The 21,368-nt window shown below is 44.1% G+C and overlaps 1 protein-coding gene across 2 annotated transcripts in view; it reads right to left on the bottom strand.

The window, feature by feature from the left end:
* LOC126203219 (IQ motif and SEC7 domain-containing protein 2) overlaps positions 1-21,368 on the bottom strand; it is a 113,851-nt gene that overhangs the window by 37,248 nt on the left and 55,235 nt on the right. For both annotated transcript variants that reach the window (XM_049937463.1, XM_049937464.1), the window contains exons 3-4: positions 14,895-15,099; positions 5,140-5,816 (exon numbers count right to left, since the gene is read on the bottom strand). In XM_049937463.1, coding sequence (XP_049793420.1) covers positions 5,140-5,816; positions 14,895-15,099 — 882 coding nt within the window. The remainder of the gene's footprint in view (positions 1-5,139; positions 5,817-14,894; positions 15,100-21,368) is intronic.

The following is a 21,368-nucleotide window of genomic DNA, read 5'->3' as shown; positions in this document are numbered from 1 at the left end:
AGGAGCAATGGAAGGTACGATTTATGTGGACATTCTTTCAGACAATTTGTACGGCTTTCTGAAATTATAGTGCCCTGTCTTTAATACGGTTCAACAGAACTATGTGACATGTGATTTCTCTTTGATTACACGCAAGTGAGTTGATTTTCCCCCGCCCCCTATCCTCGATCACCTGACCTGAATCAAAGAGACAATTTAAGGGTTGCTCTCAACTCGATGAAACCCAGTACCACTACCGCAAGACCAGATTTCAGTGACACTGAAGATAAGTGAGTCAGTATCTCCAGAATGATTCAAAATTCTCTCCGTGATTCCGCAGGGTTGAGGGCTCGTGAAGGAACGATTCGCTAATAACAACACGTCTAGTGCTTTCCGATGACCACTTCGTGTATTTCGGTTTCCAGCTATGTCAACTACAGGGTGAGTATTGTAAAATCAAACCCATAGCATAACTGCTCCAAAGTCTACCATTATGCTGGTATTAAATTTTATGAGTGATAAGTAATTTAAATTTTGTATTTATTAACATTATTGTTACACAGTACGCAAAATGGCCACGCTGGGCATCGAGGGTTTTTACCAGTTGCTTTAATTTTCCGTGAAATGTTCCCCTTCAGTCCATCAATATTGTGGAGATTAGTTGCATAAACTCTCTCCTTCAAGTAGCCCGAAAGGGAAAAAGGAGTGCGCGTGCACAGCTCTGGGGAACGTGGAGGTTACTTTCCACCGCTCACAGCTCGTTCATTTGTGAAAGCTGCATGAGCACGATTCAGTGAAACGTCCGAGTGTGAAAAGTCGCTCCGTCTCGTTGGGAGGAGCTGTATTCTTTTTCACTGTCAGTTAATTGTGCACAAAACTCTTCGATAGTCGCGAGATATACGTGCTTAATGACGGCCCGGTAAAAAAAAAAAAACTATTGATCTCACTGCACGATTACCGGAAACTGCACAGGAAGCACCAATTTTCTCATCGTGGATTTGACGCCCAAATATCTCGGAATCCTCGCCATTCAGTACTCCACGAACTAGCATCTCGTGATAAAATAAATCATGCCTAGTGTGACATGAAATAGGACATCTGGTATATCTGTTGACGACCAATGTATTTGAGAAGTCTGTTGCAATAATCAATTCGTTTCGGTTTGTCTGTCTCCTTCAGCTTGTGCACAGTTGTGATACAGCTTGTTTTCATTTCAATTCTACATCTACATCTACGTAATTACTCTGCTATTCACAATTAAGTGCCTGGCAGAGGGTTCAATGAAACACCTTCAAGCTGTCTCTCTACCGTTCCACTCTCGAACGGCGCGTGAGAAAATCGAGCTCTTAAAATTTTTCTGTGCGAGACCTGATTTCTCTTATTTTATCGTGATGATCCTTTCTCCCCATGTAGGTGGGTGCCAACAGAGTGTTTTCGTAATCGGAGGGGAAAACTGGTGATTGAAATTTCATGATAATATACCGTCGCAACGAAAAATGCCTTAGTTTTAATAATTTTCACTGCAAATCTAGTGTCATGTCTGTGGCACTGTCTCCCCTATTTCGAGATAATACAAAACGAGCTGCCCTTCTTTGAACTTTTTCGATGTCATATGTCAGTCGTCAGTCCCAACTAATGCGGATACCACACCGCACAGCAATACTGCAAGTATAGTGTAAGCAGTAGATCTGTTGCACCTTGTAAGTGTTCTGTCAATGAATCGCAGTCTTTGATTTGCTCTACCCACAACATTACCTATGTGATCGTTCCAGTTTAGGTTATTGGTAATTGTAATCCTTAAGTACTTAGTTGACTTTACAGCCTTCAGATTTGTGTGACTTCTCACGTAATCGAAATTTCTTTTGGTACTCATATGAGCAACTTCACACTTTTTTTTATTCAGGGTCAAGCGCCACTTTTTGCACCACACAGATATCCTATATAAATCATTTTTCAATTCGTTTTGGTCATCTCATAAGTTTACAAGACAGTAAACGACAGCATCATCAGCAAATAATGTAAGAGGGTTTCACAGATTGTCTCCTATGTCGTTAATATAGATCAGGAATAATAAGGGGCTGTAACACTTCCTTGAGGAACGCCGAATATTACTTCTGTTTTACTCGATAACTTTCCGTCTATTACTACGAACTGTGACCTTTCTGACAGGAAATCACGAATCTAGTCGCGCAACTGAGGCGATATTCCATAGGCACGCAGTTTCCGTAGAGACGCTTGTGAGCAGCGGTGTCGGAAGCCTTCTGAAAATCTAAAAATGTGCAACCAATCTTACATCCCCTGTCGATAGCACTTATTACTTCATGAGTATAAAGAGCTAGTTGTGTTTCACAATAACGATATTTTCTGAATCCGAGCTGACTATGTCAGTAAATCGTTTTCTGCGAGGTAGTTCATAATGTTAGAACACAGTATATGTTCCAAAATCCTACTGACAATCGACGTTAGTGATATGGGCCTGTAATTCAGCGGATTACTCCTATTTCCCTTTCTGGGTACTGGTGTGACTTGAGCAATTTTCCAGCCTTTAGGTACGGAATATTCAGTGAGCGAGCGGTTGTATATATTTGCTAAATATGGAGCTATTTTATCAGTATACTCTGATAGTAACGTGACTGGTATACAATCTGGACCGGATGCCTTGCCTTTGTTAAGTGATTTAAGCTGCTATGCTACATTTATGATATCTACCTCTATGTTTCTCATCTTTGCAGTTGTTCTTGATTGGAACTGAGGAATATTTACTTCATCTTCTTCTGTGAAGGAGTTTCGGAAAACCGTGTTTAATAACTCTCCTTTAGTGGCACTGTCATCAGTAACTTCACTGTTGTTATCGCACAGTGGAGATATTGATTGTGTCTTGCCAATGGCATCCTTTATATATGACCAGAATCGCTTTCTGTTTTCTACCAAATTCTGAGACAGAGTTTCGTTATGGAAATTATTAAAAGCATATTTATTTCTAATTTTTCATTTTAATAATTTCATGTAAATTGTCAATTATAATACATTGTGGCTTATGGCCAAGTAAGGTCATCATTTCAGCAGAGATGGTTTGTCCCCATGATATAAATGGCATGCTTTACACTTACTGTGTGCAACCAGTAATGATCATTCAAGAGTAAACACACGCTGACTGCTGGTTTCCGCACAGACAGCATTGCCTCTAAGCTACAGCCTCTCTCTGGCAGCAGTTCCCACCTAGGTAGGACATATTTCCCTCCTAACTCCTTTGTAGACTTTAGTTATGCAATGACTAACTTACATTTCTAAAGTATCACCTCTCAGCTCTGCCTGCATGAAATGATGACCCGAATGACGATAAGGAATCAAAAAGGTCATATGGCCATAAATGCGGTGACTGGATGGTAGGGAGAAAAGATTCTTGACAATGAATACTGGTATCAGGACTGTGCAAGTGGTCCATCAGCATGGCCTAACCCACATGACCATGTGCAACATTCTCCATGAGAATTGCGACTATCTGTATGACTCGCAACACTTGCAGGCCTTATTACTTATGGATTTGCGTCTGTGGTGACAGTTTGGTCACTGTTGCTAGGATTTCTGTCATCCATCCTACCTGCAAATGAAGCTACATTTATGAAGGTATCATTTAAGAAGATATCATCAGCCTTCGCAGCACTCACCTGCGCACTACAGAGAATTCCTATGGCACAGTGGCAGGGAACAATCAGCATCAATGCTGCCACCTTCCACAGGCTGCCCAGGTAATGCATATTTGTGCTTACTGTGGATGACCATGCCATAAACACTGAGGTGTGTAACAAACTGCTACATCATGCTTGATGTTTATTATTTCTTTATACTAACAACAAATTTTACAGACAGTAGCCACACATATCACTGCATGTACCAGAAAAATTATATCACTGTACGGCACAAGTATGAAATTCACTAGAGATACAGGTGAAATGTGTGTGCAGATGTGTCTGAAATATGTCAAATACATGTGAGAGTTATTCTATTTCTACATGTGCATACACAGGCAAAGAAACCATGACAAAAACCTCCTTCTAAACTGCTGGAACTATTTTTATCAAATTTGGTACACAGATATCATCTGAAAAAAATATACTGTGGGGATGAGGCTATTAATGTGGGGGAGAAAAGAAAAGGAGGGGATGGACAGAGAGTGAGGGGAAGGAATAGATGGGCACATGATAGCAGGATTGGATTGGATTGTTTTGGAGAGGGGACCAGACAGTGAGGTCGTCGGTCTCATTGGACTAGAGAAGGACGGGAAAGGAACTCAGCTGTGCCCTTTCAAAGGAACTATCCAGGCATTTGCCTCGAGTGATTTAGGGAAATCACGGAAAACCTAAATCAGGATGGTCGGACGCGGGATTGAACCGTCGTCCTCCCGAATATGAGTCCTGTGTGCTAGCCATTGTGCCACCTCACTCGGTCAGATAGCAGGATGAGGACAGAGAGAGAGAGAGAGAGAGAGGTGAAGGGTGGAATGAACAGAGACAGGGGTGTGGAGTGGATGGACAGAGAAAGGAAAGAGGAGGAAATGGACACAGACAGGGGGAGGTACGGAGAGAGAGAGAAGGAGGAGATGAACAGACAGAGGTGGGGAGGAGGAAATGGTCAGAGAAAGAGAAGAGGAAGTGATGGGTCAAAAGAGGAAGGAAAAATTAGGACATGAACGAGAGGGGCTGGAGGATAAGGACAGAGAGGTGGGAGGAGGAGATAGAGGAAGAGATAGGCGTTGAAGGAAGATGCATACGGGGTAGGTGCAGATGGACACAGAGAGGGAGCAGGAGCAGATGAAGAGGTGCGGGAGGGACTGGATAGAGAGTGGGGAGATTGAAGAACTGCACAGAGAAAGGGAATGTAGATGCAAAGTGAAGGGGTGAAGCAATGGTGGAGGGGGGGGGGGGGGAGAAGGACTGGACGAATGGAATAAATGAATATTCAGGCAACGCCGTGCAGTGTGCTCAGATTGTATAAAATAAACTGAACAGTATTCCAGGAGCTGCCTGCAAATAGATGCAGCCATCAGACAACTGATTGCCATGTTGGTTTCAATATATGATCCCACGCACTTTCTACAGAGACTAAGGAGTAAGGCCGGCTGTAGCGCGCCACGGAATGAGAAGGACAGCAGGAACTCACCCCTCCACCGTTGACGAGCACGTGCGGGGGCGGCGGCTGCACGGGCATCGACACGGGGATGGGCACGACGGCGGGCGGCGGCGCCACCACGGGCCCCGCGCCCTTGTGCTTGGCCGCCTTCTTCTTGGCGTGCCGGCCCGGGTGCTCGACGGTGGCGTACTGCTGCATGAGGTACGCCTCGTGCGGGAAGTGCGCCGGCTGGAAGGAAGCGACGGGGCTCATGGGCCGCGCCGACGGCATGTAGACGGGCTCCTCGACGGGCAGCACGACGGGGCCCGGGCCGGGCGCGTGGCGGCGGCGGCCGGTGCCCGGGTGGTGCGGCGCGGCCACCGGCGCCAGCAGCGGCACCGGCTGCAGCACCACCTTGCCGCCGCCCGCCTTCGCCTTGGCCTGCTTCGGCCTGCCGGGCAGCGTCGCCAGCACCAGGGGCGGCCCCGGGGGCGGCGGGCCCGCGGGCGCGTAGTGGTGCGGGTGCGGGTGGTGGTAGCCGTTGGCGTGCCGCAGCAGCGAGCCGCTCCCGTTGGCCAACCGGTGCTGGCTCTGGTGCGGCTGCTGGTGATGGTGGTGGTGGTGGTGATGGTGGTGGTGCGCGCCGCCGCTCATCGAGCTGTGCGGCCGCAGCAGCGATCCGCCTCCGCTCATGCCGTTCAGCAACATCAGGTTGTCCACGCTGCCACCTGTAAGTTGACAACCGGCATATTACCTGCGACTGTCACACGATTAACTGATTACCGCTTTAGGTCACTAAATAGCAAGGATTTGTTCCTCATAAAAATGGTTATTGTTGATTATACAGTGTAAGCTTTCAAGGTCGGTCCGGAATTCACTTGAAACGTGGACTCACAGGCAATGTTCGATGTATAAGACGTTCCACTAGCGTTAAGTCTTCGACAGCAGGAGATGTGAGGTAAAGAGACCTCTGAAGATGTCTCCTCCAGTCGGAGAGGAAACATTAGGAGAATGTTTAATACGTCGGACACGGTGGTGTTAGGCCGGAAGTATCAAGTGAAGGAATGTTACTGTTGATTACGTCGGGCATGGTTCACTTGAGCATCGATGTTATGCAACTAACGAGCCGTAGGTCGCTCTCTGACACAGTCTAAACTTCCCATTGTGAAAGTAGGATGAAAATACCTGTTTTGCTTTAGGTATCAGCATTCAAAGTTTCCGAGAGAATGACTGTCAATGTTTTGACCCTACTTAAACTGTTAGTGTGTGCGGCATAAGACCGAGCGAGTCGGTACAGTACAGGGTAACACCGCAGTTTTAAATTATTGCCAGCTATGTTCAAGTCCAATCTTACGTTCTTGTTTTTGTTGCCGGCCGGTGTGGCCGTGCGGTTCTAGGCGCTACAGTCTGGAACCGCGTGACCGCTACGGTCGCAGGTTCGAAACCTGCCTCAGGCATGGATGTGTGTGATGTCCTTAGGTTAGTTAGGTTTAAGTAGTTCTACGTTCTAGGGGACTGATGACCACAGATGTTAAGTCCCATAGTGCTCAGAGCCATTTTTTCTGTTTTTGTTGTTGTTGTTGTCGCAAAAGTATGTCGCATCAATATTTTTTGTTACCTCGAGAACTATATTGCAGTTATCGATAAAAGAAATAAGTACTTAAAATTTTTTAAAAACATATAATCATCACAAATTTTGTATGATCTTATAAAAGGTAATCCAGCTACCCCTACCGATGCCGTTTTATGCAACCCGCAAGTTATATCTGGGCTTCAAAAATCTGGCGCGAGATTTTCATATTCTCCCGCACGCTGCGCGCAAACTATTACTCCTGCACAAAAAGCAAGCGAAACCATTTTGTAGGAAATTTAACGTAGTTAAATTTTACCGGCATAACCACCCGCACACTCATCCCTCACGAGTCAAGATTTCTGATACGTTGTTCCTGACACTGCCTCCGACTATTCGAACTATTTCGTATATTCGACGTTTTCTGGTCTCTAATGAGGGGTATTACGCCGCCAGTATAGTCGCCTATTTAGTTAACTTTATTAATTTAAACGTGACCGTCATAGTAATGAATGAAAAACGACTTTTTTAAACGTTACTTAAAACTAATTACATGACAATTCGAACCGAAAACAACAAAGTAGTTTTTTAGTCGGAAGGCCGGACAAATACAATGATGTAATTGTTTATTTTATCCTGTTAAAATTCACTAAACTGTTAGGTAAAATTAACACGAATGTCAGTTTTACAATTTCTAAACGTCCGGCTAAGCTGATGGCGTATAAGGCAAGTCATTGAAGACCCAAGAACGTCGAATGTGGGAAAATCGTGCAGCACAAATTTTTGTACAGTTGTAGTAGGGAGTACCATGAACAACATACTAGAAATCCTGAGTGTGAGGGTGGGGCCGGCCGGTGTGGCCGTGCGGTTCTAGGCGCTTCAGTCTGGAACCGCGTGACCGCTACGGCCGCAGGTTCGAATCCTGCCTCGGGCATGGATGTGTGTGATGTCCTTAGGTTAGTTAGGTTTAAGTAGTTCTAGGGGACTGATGACCTAAGATGTTAAGTCCCATAGTGCTCAGAGCCATTTTTTGTGAGGGTGGGGGTGGGTTTGAAGGTCACTTCGGCATCTAGCAGAAAAGTATTCCACTACAAAATTTAAAGACATTAAATTTCCTACAAAAAGGTTCTGTTCAATTTTTTGTGGGCCTAATAGTTTGCATTAAGTTAAATTTAGTTTAAGTTATTTCAATTAGTTTACTATAGTCAAATTTTGTACCAGCATACGTTTTCGCCAAACGCCATAGTTCTCGAATTATTCGAGAGAAACGTACAAAAGTGACCTTAACGCGTGTTGTTCTTTAATAACTCGAAAACCGTGGCCTCCAGCAAAATGTAACCCGGTACAAAATTCAACTACATTACATTTCCTGCAAAAATTCCTGTTAATTTTTTCCCGTAGGACTCATAGTTTGCACATAGCAAGCGAGAGAAAATGGCAATCTCGTGCATGGTTTTTGATGGCATAAAACCTGTTTGTAGAGGCAGCTGAATCACTCTTTGTATCATGACGCGCATATTACGCAGACCACATTCATGTAGTGTTTGATAACGACACAAACATAATTCCAAACTATTCTAAACTTTTTCTAGCTTGCAGCCCCACAAAATAAAGAAACAGAAAAGTCTATCACTTGGTATATTGTATTTTTGCTTTTCACGCAGTAAAGTTTCAGCATCAGGCTCGATGGTTTATTGTTACATTGCTACTAACTGTTCGCACCCAGTTTGCAGACAGTATACACATAGACCCATCAAGAGACGCCCAAAATTGTGTTATTGCACATTACATAGTTTAGGAATACGTAATCCGAAACTAATAAAACCAAGATAATTAGGTTACTGCGTCTTCCGCCATAAAGATTTTACTTACTTAACGTGAAATACTTAGCTCGTTTACTGATTTGTTATCAGGCGTATGAAGCTGTTTTATGCACGGAAGTTTGATTCTTTAAAAAATAGGGGCTGAGAGTGGGGAAGGGGTTTACTGGTGTTCTGACAATGGGCCAAGCTGAATCACGTCAATAAAGTTGATGACCTGAAGCAGTGTGCTCACTTATGCCACCAAGAGACTACAATGCTTATTAACGTTACGTGTCAACGCAATTACTACGATACATTAGACAAGGGCTGAGATAATAAGCTGACCTACTCTCTGTGCATACGGGGAACTGGGAAAAAAACCATCAAAGAAATCCAGGTAAGTTGTAAACTGTCAAGTGGCACACGAAGAGAAGTTATCACAGACATGTTATTGCGGTCCACTACAAAAATTTCGTGTACGACCAAAGAAACGAAAGTACTATAGGAAATAAGTTCAAATGGTTCAAATGGCTCTGAGCACTATGGGACTCAACAAGCAAATAAGTGTACATAAAGAATATGCTATCTTATTGTTGCTTGCCGTTAGAGTCGGGACCATTCGAATGCACCCTGTCCTATATTCGCTCCTTCTGCAGCTCAGAACATTCCTGCATGCCGTTTTCCGCCAGAATGCGCTTGTACTCCACCGTTTCTATCTTCTGGCGTGGGAGAGCATAAGAAAACGTGCGTAAAAAACCGCTCGTCCACTGTCACTGAACTGAACGACTTATGTAAAAGTTGTCATGACGTTATGAGGTCGAGTAATGGTAATACGATGATTCGCTACGATACAAATTACGAAACGATGCAATTCTCATTTTTTGTACCACTATGTACAAAATAAATTAGTTGTATTTAAATACAAATGTCACAAAAACATGAGGTATCAATGGACTGGTGACGTAGCGTCGTAGCCAAATATCATATAAAGTCTTACATTTTACTCAGAATAATGAAACTCATATATCGCTAAAACTAGGTTAGAATGACAAGCAGTAAGTTGGAATTTCAGAGGCATGATGAAAATTAAGTGGACCGGGAATAAAAGAGGTTCTGCGCAGAACCGGTGGAGAAATGAATATTAGATAATACATGTGTTAAGGAATCCAAGGCACTAAAGGAAGCCGAAGAGGATAACAGTTCCAGAATGAAATTTTCACTCTGCAGCGGAGTGTGCGGTGATATGAAACTTCCTGGCAGATTAAAGCTGTGTGCCGGACCGAGACTCGAACTCGGGACCTTTGCCTTTTGCGGGCAAGTGCTCTGCCACCTGAGCAACCCAAGCACGACTCACGCCCCCTCGTCACAGCTTTTATTTCTGTCAGAACCTACCTTCCAAACTTTACATAGCTTCTGTGAAGTTTGGAAGTAAAGCAGAAGCAAAGCTGTGAGGACGGGCGTGAGTCGTGCTTGGGTAGCTCAGGTGGCAGAGCACTTGCCCGCGAAAGGCAAAGGTCCCGAGTTCGAGTCTCGGTCCGGCACACAATTTTAATCTGCCAGGAAGTTTCAGGATAACAGTTGTATATGAAGACACATGTTGAAATACATCCAGAAAATAATTGAGGACGTTGGTTGTTTGTGCAAATCTGAAATAAAGAAATTGGTAACTGAGAGAAAATAATGACAGAAACCTGTTTGAAGGCTATGACAAAAAGAATAAAATCAGAATGTACGATGGACACTAGAAAGAACATATGAAAAATAAACAGCAAGAGGGACAAGGTTGAAGTTCTACAAGACGTTGGCCGTCGAACGGCTTATATGTGGCAGAGAGAATTTCCAATGAACGACAATGAACGAATAATCCAGACTGGTGAGCAACACTCAAGAATAAGTAGAGCTCGTATTCTGTAAGCCGCTTGCACACTGGCGAATTACATTTCGGCCCGCATCTCGTGGTCGTGCGGTAGCGTTCTCGCTTCCCACGCCCGGGTTCTCGGGTTCGATTCCCGGCGGGGTCAGGGATTTTCTCTGCCTCGTGATGGCTGGGTGTTGTGTGATGACCTTAGGTTAGTTAGGTTTAAGTAGTTCTAAGTTCTAGGGGACTGATGACCATAGATGTTAAGTCCCATAGTGCTCAGAGCCATTTGAACCATTTTGAATTACATTTCCTTGAGATTCACCAGTTGACTTCCAACCTAGCATAAGTGTGTTATGCATGTGTTTTATCACTGAACTTCAGGTCGTTCCGGATAGTGACTCATAGGTACTTTAATGTAATTACTGTTTCCAGTGATCTATCGCTAAAAGTATAATCGAGAAGTTGTCGACACCTTCGCAGATTTTTGCGCAATGCGTTACATTTAGTTATGTTTAGGATCAGCTACCAGTCCCTGCACCGTTGAGTTCACAGTATCGTGGCCACGTTGTCATCGGCTTTGGACATATTAGAACGAGAGTAATATTCTGTTATCGAGTCGTGTCGAGACACACGTATTAGTTGTGACATCCGGCAAATATTTAACTGGACCTAGAGAATCCAATACGTATTACTCTTGGGTTGGTGCATAAGTCCGCAGCGTCTTTCAGTAAGTTTCTAATAAACACAAAAGACACACGTAACACAGACTTTAGTCATCAATAATACACTAGTGGCCATTAAAATTGCTACACCAAGAAGAAATGCAGATGATAAACGGGTATTCATTAGACAAATATATTATACTAGACCTAACATGTGATTACATTTTCAAGCAATTTGGGTGCACAGATCCTGAGAAATCAGTACCCAGAACAACCAAATCTGGCCGTAATAACGGCCTTGATACGCCTGGGCATTGAGTCAAACAGAGCTTGGATGGCGTGTACAGGTACAGCTGCCCATGCTGCTTCAACACCATAGCACAGTTCATCAAGAGTAGTGACTGGCGTATTGTGACGAGCCAGTTGCACGACCACCATTGACCAGACGTTTTCAGTTGGTGAGAGATCTGGAGAATGTGCTGGCCAGGGCAGCAGTGGAACATTTGCTGTATCCAGAAAGGCCCGAACAGGACCTGGAACATCCGGTCGTGCATTATCCTGCTGAAATGTAGGGGTTCGCAGGGATCGAACGAAGGGTTGAGCCACGGGTCGTAACACATCTGAAATGCAACGTCCACTGTTCTAAGTGCCTTCAGTGCGAACAAGAGATGACCGATACATGTAACCAATGGCACCCCATACCATCACGCAGGGTGATACGCCAGTATGGCGATGACGAATACACGCTTCCAATGTGCGTTCACCGCGATGTCGCCAAACACGGATGCGACCATCATGATGCCGTAAACAGAACCTGGATTCATCCAAACAAAAAAAATAAAAATTAATAAACCGCAATCGCGATAGGCTACAATCCGACCTTTACCAAAGTCGGAAACGTGATGGTACGCATTTCTCCTCCTTACACGAGGCATCACAACGTTTCACCAGGCGACGCCGGTCAACTGCTGTTTGTGTATGAGAAATCGGTTGGAAACTTTCCACATGTCAGCACGTTGTAGGTGTAGCCACCGGCGCCAACCTTGTCTGAATGCTCTGAAAAGCTAATCGTTAGCATATCACAGCATATTCTTCCTGTAGGTTAAATTTCGGGTCTGTAGCACGTCATCTTCGTGGTGCAGCAATTTTAATGGCCAGTAGTGTATATTCTCCTTCACTATTTACAACATTCTGCCAACGCCGGGGTAACTTTTCGATTCCGCAATTGCGGAACTCACTAGTTTTGAGGCGGAGAATTCGTTGAGCTATGTTCGCAGCGCATTTTCATCCGGAAAGAGAGATCCTTGAAGGTTGTTCGACAGAGAGCGGAAAAGGTGAAAATCTGAGGGCGCAAGATCAGGTGAATGAGGTGGCTGCGTAATGTCTACCCATCCCAAATCCTATACACTGTTTTTTATCAGTCTATCAGAACGCGGGCGGCCATTTTCGTGTGGAGCAGCATCATTTCATATAGACTTCCTGGTCGTTGTTCTTGGATTGGGTCTGCAAGACGTCTCAGTTGTTTTATTGTAAAGCAGTGATGGTTATACCTCAGGAGGGAAGCAATTCATAACACACCATGCCGTCACTGTTCCGCAAGATACTTAACATTACCTTTTTCGGGTGCGCTCAGGTCTTTGTACTGGGAGTTGCTGTTTTGTTCGTGCTCAGCCATTCATTTAGTTTCCTTATGTTAGCATAAAACCACCATATCTCGTCAACAGTAACGACAGAGAATAGGTAAGGTCGATCTTCTACACGAGCCGCTCGAGCATGGCCACCCTCTGATTTTTGTGATTTTGGCTAAGAGCAAGCGGTACCCGTACACCCGATTTTTGACCCTTCTCCATTGCATGCAGAAGTCGCACAACGGCGAAATGACCACAGGTCGCCGAATTTGCCATTTCTCGAGTACACTGACGTGTACTATTGTGGATTAATGCATTTGAACCATCTTCATCAAGCCCCGAAGGTATTACTGAAAGTGGTGACTCATTAACGTCAAAGGACTCTCCTTAAAATGATAAAAATCATTTCCTTGCAGTGCTCTGTCCAATGGCATTATCCCCACTCATGGCAAAAATGTTTGTGACTGCCTCCGCAGCTGTCATCCCTCCACTGAACTCCAGCAGATGTCGGAAACGTTCCGATTTCTCCACTTGGCACTCCATTTACTAGCGTCCCCAGCTCCACTCACTATCTTCAGATCACAAAATGACAATATGTAAACTCAAATAGCAACAGTGAACTACAAATAAAAAGTGACAATCAATATATATCCCCAAAGCAGCCGGAATACCAACATGCAAAACAAAAACGCTCCGAACTCATGCACCAGCCTATATTACTAACGTGCCTCTTCTAACATCTGCGTGGTGTCTGTCTGTTCTAAGTCGTGTCTCCCTACCACTTTCGCGCAACGACGCTCTGAGCGTGTTTTTTAGCAATTGACTAGTTTGAAACTGGGACCTGTTGCTGGTAAGGAGACGCCAGACCACACATGACATGTAGAGTTCAAAAGAGTTTAGTGAGACTAGCGATGATGTATTCAAATACTTAATGATTTCAGCGTCAGCTCCACTGCGCACCCTGTAAAAGAATCTTAATACTAACTAAATTTAGTGGAAGGGGTTCAAGGCTTTTCCATTTTTAGTTAGCTGGTAAAATAACGTCGAAAAGCAGTTAAGTTTACCACTGGAATATTTATTCTACTCACAAAACATTGTTTATTAATTGTACTATTGATAAATGGAAATATTTTAATACAGGATGATAAAAACCAACTGCGTTCAACAAAAATGTCAACGAATATTCCCTGAATGGGTTTCCATGTTCTATAATGGATCGATGGATGACCTATGCCATATCACATCAATAATCTAGGTTTAAATTAAGTTTCATAAAAGAGGAAACTATCAAAAATGGTCTACAGTGACCCTGAATTATCTTTAATTACTTATTTAACTTGTCGTAAATTACAGTGGCTGATGTGGCTTCTCAATAATTATATAACAGAAAAATCATCGCGTTTCAGATTTTAACTTCAAGTAGCAAATGTGAATACCACGAAGTTTAATTGACGATCGACACTAGTAATACTTATGCACTCTTATGCGGCATCGCGTGCGTTCATTACCTTGTCGGTGGTTAGGCAGCGTCAGGGGCGGCTGGCGGCGCAGCTCCACACTCCTCGCCATCTCGGTGGCAACTCTCTCGAACTTATCCTTACTACTGTTTACTGAAGTTGGTTTAAGAAAAATGTATCTGACTGTGTTTTCAACTGACCAAACAGCATCTCAATGTTAACCTTAAGCTCCACCTACAAAAATTCTGTCTATCCAATGAGAAACGTTATACTTTTCATGGTGGGGCAATGTTTTTAATGTTTGCTACGTAACGGAGACGCGTATAGTCTCACGCTAAAGCTTGCAGCTGGTGTGGCCCTTTTAGAATTATCGTAAGATCTATACTGTTCTTCTGGAGGGCTCTATCTGTTAACATGGGCTGGGGGGTGGTCCTCTTGGCGGTCGGCCGGCGATGTGGGTGCCCCATTGCCCTGCTCTTATCGTAGGGCCTTCTAGCCTACACGGCTCTGCTCTCGGCTTCTGTTCTCGTTTCTCCCCTCGGAACTGTGTCTGTTTCACGGTGGGAAGGTATGACATGCATTTAGACGTTCTTGTGTTAGTCTGTGGTATTCCATTTGCTCACACGTTGATCGTATTACTTTGGTTGATGTCAGGATTTATTCGGAGCTGCGTGACATATTGCCGGATTTGCTATCATGTCAGGGTTTTCATGGAAGGTGTTGGATTTGCCTGACATCTTACACTCTGCATTAATGTACTGACAGCTAGAATGGTTACTAGACTATCCATACGATTACCGTACCGCCATGTGGAGTTACGACTTACCGAGCAGCTTCTTGCGGCGATTCCGCTCCTTAGTGTTGGCGGCGGCCTTCTTGCTGGCCTTCTCTTCTTTGGGCGTGGGCGGCGGGGGCGGCGCGCTGACCGGCGCGACCACCTGTCGCGGCCGCTGCGACCGCGAACTGCGCACCGTCGAGGAGCCACCGCCGTACACCTCCTCGCGCTCCAGCGTCCCGCTGCCCACCCACACCTGCAAAGCGTCCGCGGCCCTCAGCAACTACGTCTACCTGTACGTAGTCTCACCGGCCTTCCTTGTTTGGAGGTACAGGGGGCGGACAAAAATATGGTAAAATCGAAAACACACAACAAGTGATGTACTCTGTAGGAAAACGGTTGACATTGGAAACAGCTTGCATTCGTCTCAGAATGGATAACTTGACGTCCTGTTTTACACCATTGTTCCTGTAAAATAACGGTAAGTTTAGGTAACGATGATAGGAGGTGTACAGCGACGCGCACCATGCTCTCCAAAGTAGACCACAAGGACTGAGTTCTGGTGGTTATGGTGGCCAAGGTAGATACAATCCTCGTGCTTACGAAATCAGTGCTGGACCATGTGAGCTTTCTGAACAGGCGCCTCGTCGTCATGGAACAGAGCATCATCATTGGGGAACAAATATTGTGCCATGGGATAGACCTTATCAGCCGAAATGATCACGTGATCCTTGGCAGTAACGCAGCCTTGAATAGTAAACATGGGACCCGGGAAATACCATTATACGGCTGCACACATTACCACCGAACTCCTGCCATTCTTCACTTTTGGGAAGTAAATTCGGCCAGAAGTTGAAAATAGGATGAAACAAGACTCGTTCTACGATTTGCTTGTACAGGTTTTGTGGCATTTGCATCGCTGTTCAGTTGTTTTGGAGTAATAGCTCGCCCAGGAATTTCCAGCTTACGGAGCGCGCTTATGATTGCTTTGGTACTGACAGGTGTATAGCGACGCGCACCATGCTCTCCAAAGTAGACCACAAGGACTCAGTTCTGGTGGTTATGGTGGCCAAGGTAGATACAATCCTCGTGCTTACAAAATCAGTCCTGGACCATGTGAGCTTTCTGAAAAGGCGCCTCGTCGTCATGGAACAGAGTATCATCATCGGGGAACAAACACTGTGCCATGGGATAGACGTTATCAGCCGAAATGATCACGTAATCCTTGGCAGTAACGCAGCCTTGAGACATTCAGTTCAGCAGTGACTTTTGTAACGTTCTAATTTTTCGTCACAATCCTCATCATTTAGCGTCCGTCACGATCACTTGAGATGTACTTTCACCCGCGTTGTGTCTTAGAAGTTTTCCGCTTTCCCTGCATGTGGTATAAACCTTCGATATAGTGCCTCTTTAGACACCAAACACTTTTACTACATAGGATTCAAAAGCACCCACCATACGAGGGGCAACGATTCGTCCACTTTCGAATCAATTAGCTCCGACCTAATGCATTCACAACTAGACAGAACCCTGTTCTGAGCACAAGTGACACTTGCTAAGTGTCATCCGTGGTGAAATATCACAGCGCAACCTGCAGTCTTGCCTAACATTTGTATTTATTTTCAAGCATGAACTGCCCGCGGAATTTTCATATTTTTGTTCAACCCCCGTAGCACTGCTGCTTCGAAAGACAGCACGGATGCAAGCCTTCATGCTTGGTTTTTAATGAGCACAGTCTACAAGAAGCCAGTCACCGTCAGGAGACACACCAATACCGTTTAAAATCGTCACTAGCCTTGAAAAACACCTTCATTCAGCGAAGAAGAGCATCTACAAACGCCATATCCGCATGAAGTCACTCATTGATGATTAAACTCGTATAGCAACCAAATTTACCGCTATGTTTCAAACGCTGATCCAAACAGTCCCACACATTTTCTGTGCTATTAAGGCTTAATAGCTTATTTAGTTTACTAACGTCGTGATCGCAGTGTTGTCCACACGATACGATCGGACCTGGTTCACACCAGCGATATCTTCTGCCATCAAGGATAATGATTATCTCTTAGAAGATCGAAACCGGTTTACTAAATAAGTTATACTATTAATAAATCGCTGTTTTCCTCGAACAATGTTCCAAAAATTTTTAAAGTACTAATGGGTCAATTCGGTACAGTGACCTAGTGTTTATCAAACCAGAAGTATTTACGTGCAGCGCTGTGAGCACGGTTGTTGTCTCGGAAGACGGGCGTGCCCACAACATAGTCATGAAGGCGTAGAAGCAAATGTACATCTGGTCACCGAGAATATTGGAAATGATCATCTAGGCCCACATTCTCGGTATCTAGAATGAGTCATGGAGCAAAATATACATGCAAAACATCACAAAATCAACTACTGCCTGACTATACCTCATTTCAATTAGCCATCTGGGCACATGCATCATAAAAAAAAAGACAAAATCGCTACTCTTCGGACCACGCTACAGGTTTTCATTCTGTGACCATCCAGTGCCTGTGTTGTTTGGTCCACTGGTGGACGCACAGCATTATTTGTCGCTGTGAGCAGTGTCCTTTTGTGACAATTCCAAATCTGCGCTGGATACAGTTTCCTACACATTATTCACTAGGAAACAGGTTGAGATGGGCATTCATTAATAATAGAAATACCAGCAAGATTTCAAAATTGTCATTCAGGAGGCATGGCACTCATCCGCGCCCTTGCCAATTAGGATCTCTTTACAAATGGCTGCGGTACACAATGCATCGTAGACACGGTGGACAGTGGCCAGGGGCACTTACAAACACGACACATTGTTTCCCATCCTATAGTTTCCACATCGACTAGTCTAGCTGCGCTGACTCCGTCAACCGACTGGCACATACACTCTGCTATGACGTATTCCAGCGGTGGGAGGGTCATGACCGCCTGGTAGCAGTTCTACACAATCCAGAGTGCTCCAAAGCGGTCAGTGAGCTCTTTTAACGGAAAGACTAATATTTTGTTTGAACTTGTGAAATCAGTAATTAGATACTAACCATCAGAGTTAAGGGGCCTACATTATGCGAGGGACGTCTTCAATCAAATGCTGAAAGCACGTTGTTTGTTGTTGTATTCAGCTCGTAGATCAGTTTGATGCAGTTCTCCTTGTGCAAGTATCTTCATCTCTGCATAACTACTGCAGCCTACATCCATTTCAACTTGCTTCCTCTAGTCCAGTGTTATACTCCCTCTACAACATTCACCTCCCTCACTTTGTATTACCAAACTGACCATACGTTTGTATCTCATAATATGTCCTAAACCATCTTTTAGTGACATTGTGCCATCAACTGTTTTCCCTAATTCCAATCAGTACCTCCTCATTAGTTACCAAATATACCCATTTAATTTTGAGCATTCTTCTACAGCACCAAATTTCAAAAGCTTCCTTTCTTTTTTGTCTCAACTGTTTATTGCCCACATTTCATTTCTATACAAGGCTACACTTCATACAAAAATCTTCAGAAAATTCCTCACAGTTAAATTTTAGTAATTTTCTCTTTCTCAGTAACGCCTTTCACGCTACTGCCAGTCTGCATTTTATGTAATCTCCTTCGGCCATCGTTTTATTTTGCTGCCCAAATAATACTCATACTTCTTTTTGTGTCACATCTATTAATGTAACGCACTCTCAGCATCGCTTGATTTAATTCGACTACATTCCAGTACCTTGTTTGACGTGCAACTTATAACTTCATTTCAAGGCAAATCCATTCCGTTCTACTTTTCTTCCGAGCCCTTTACTGTCTCTGGCACAATTAGAATGTCATTAGCAAATCTCTAAGCTTTTACTGCTTCTCAATTTCAATTCCTTGTAAATGTGTCCTTGGTTTCCTTCATAGCTCCCTCGCTACACAGACTGCGTAAATCGAGGCTGGGCTACAACCTTGTCTCACTTCCTTCTCAACTACCGCTACTGTTTCATGTCTTTCAAATCTCATACGAGGGCATTGCTTTTCAAGGACTGATTGGTCATGAAATTACAACCACAGGGAAAAATCCGATGATGCTTTGCGCAGTGTTTTGTGTAGTGTCTCTAGTGCGCCCGTCGACCGCGTCACGCCGCACTTTCCAGCTCTGAGCGCACACTGAGCACATAACGAAGCCTAGAATAACAGCGTCTCCAGTGCCGTCGTTCAATTTCTTCACGCTGATTCATGCAGCCCACACAACGCAACAGTCGTGTGTGACAGCGATGTGTGACAACAGGATAGGAACTTTGAAGCAGGACGTATTCAAGTTCATTATGCAGGCGACTGTCAGCCGAAGACGTTGTTCAGTGAGTGGATCAGGTGACTGTAGAAAATCATCTACGGAGGGCAATTCAGAACAAGCGAAGAGGAATGTTGTCATCTGGCATGGTTGTTCTTGGTGAAAATGTTCGGTCGCACATTGCAGCTGCACAAAGACGTTCCTACAGCGTTTACGATGGGATAATGAACTGTATACCACCGTACAGGTTTGGCGGAAAGCACAAGCAGCTGCCTTCAATGAAACGGTACTGGGAAGTTGGAGCCACACAACTGCAGATGCCTAATTCGGGGCAGCGAGAATCTCCATTTATATCTACATAACTGCTCTGCAGTTCACATTTAGGTGCCTAGCAGAGCGTTTTTCGAACATGCTTCAGGCTATTTCTCTACCGTTCCTTTCTCCCTAATAGTACGTTGGAAAAATCAACTGTTAAATCTTTCTGTACAAGGTCTGACTTCTGTTATTTTATTATGATTATCATTTCTTCTTATGTAGGCTGCCGACACCAAAATATCTTCCACATTCAGAGGAGAAAGTTGGTGTCTGAAATTTCGTAAAAAGATCTCGCAGCAACGATAAACACCTCAGTTTTAATCATTGCCATCGCAACTCGCTTATCATATCAGTGACGATCTCGATCTTATGTCGTCCAATGAAAGTTCAGATAAGAGAATTTATCTTTTTTCTGTCACTGAACTTTTAGTGTCACTCACTTCCCTATTTCGTGATAATACGGAACGAGCTTACTTTCTTTGAGGTTCGTAGAAGCCCACTGTCAACCCTATCTCGTAAGGATCCCGCACAACACTGCAGTACTCTAGCAGAGGACGAACAAACACAGTGTAGGCAGACCCTTTACAAGACCTCTTGTATATTCCAAGTGCTCTGCCGATAAATGTAGTCTTAGATTGCCTTCCCTACATCATCATCTAAGTGATCGTTCCAACTTAAGTAGTTCGTAATTGTAGTTGTTAGGTATTTAGTTGAATTGACAGCAATTATATTTCTGCGATTTACCGCGCAACTGAAATGTAATGAATTTCTTGTAGTACCCATTTGAATGACGGCATACTTTTCTTTATTTGGGGTCAACTGCCACTTTTCGCACCAAACAAATATCTTGTCTAAATCATTTTGAAATTTGTTTTGATCTTCTGATCACTTTATAAGACGGTAAATGACAGAACCATCTGCAAACAAGTTAAGAGGTTCCTCATATTGTGATCTACATCGTTTAAATTAGGAACAGCAGGAAGCCTATAATACTCCCTTGGGGAACGTCGCATATCACTTCTGTTTTACTACATAATTTTCTGTCGACTGCTACGTACTGTGACCTTTCCGAGAGGAAATGTCGAATTCAGTCGCGCAGCTGAAGTGGCGCTCCACAGGGAAGCAATCTGATTAGGGGTCTCTTGTGAGGAACGGTGTCAATGGGCTTCCGGCAGTCTACAAATATGGAATCAGTTTGAGGTCGCCCGTATGTAGCACTCATTACTTCGCGAGAATAAAGAGCTAGCGTAGAATAGCAACTAGAAGGTGTAGCTTTTGACTGGTAATGAATATTTTGGAAATTTGTGGTAAGAACTATGGCACCAAACTGCTGAGGTCATTGCTCCCTATGCTTACGTACTACTTAATCTAACTTAAACTAACTTAAGCTAAGGACAACACACATACCCATGCTCAATGGAGGCCTCGAATATCCGGTGGGAGGAGCCGCGCGAACCGTGGCAAGACCCCATAGACCGCACGGCTACCCCGCGCGGCCTAGGTAATGAAACAGTTATGATTTTCAATGCAATTTCCACTTCGCGACCAATCAGATGTTGAGAAAATAGCCCTCCTAAGTGCAGTCTTGTTTCTGTGTAAGTGGTAGATAACCCGTCGCTCCCTGTATTTTATCGTTACTACATTCAGAATTTCAAAAAGTGTAGTCCATTCAACACTGCTAAAAGTTTGGTGAAAGTATATTGAAAGAAAAAAAGAGAACAATTTGAAATTTTTGTGTTGATCTTCGATAGCTATAAAGATAAAGCAAAGCAAGAAATACGACGGACGTTGAATAATAAATCAACACATTTTTTTCTTGGCCACTTTCTGTGGAGAAAATGCTGACTTTGTTGTCCAGTTTCGTGGATTATTCCCGCTTGAACCCCGATGGTTGCATGAAGTTCCGATATCTGGTGGCGCTAGATACAGCCTTCAAAATGACGACTGTAACGTACT

Source organism: Schistocerca nitens, chromosome 9 (genome assembly GCF_023898315.1).
Source record: "Schistocerca nitens isolate TAMUIC-IGC-003100 chromosome 9, iqSchNite1.1, whole genome shotgun sequence".
Classification (NCBI taxonomy): Eukaryota; Metazoa; Arthropoda; class Insecta; order Orthoptera; family Acrididae; genus Schistocerca; species Schistocerca nitens.
This window is presented reverse-complemented; position numbering and strand designations above follow the sequence as displayed.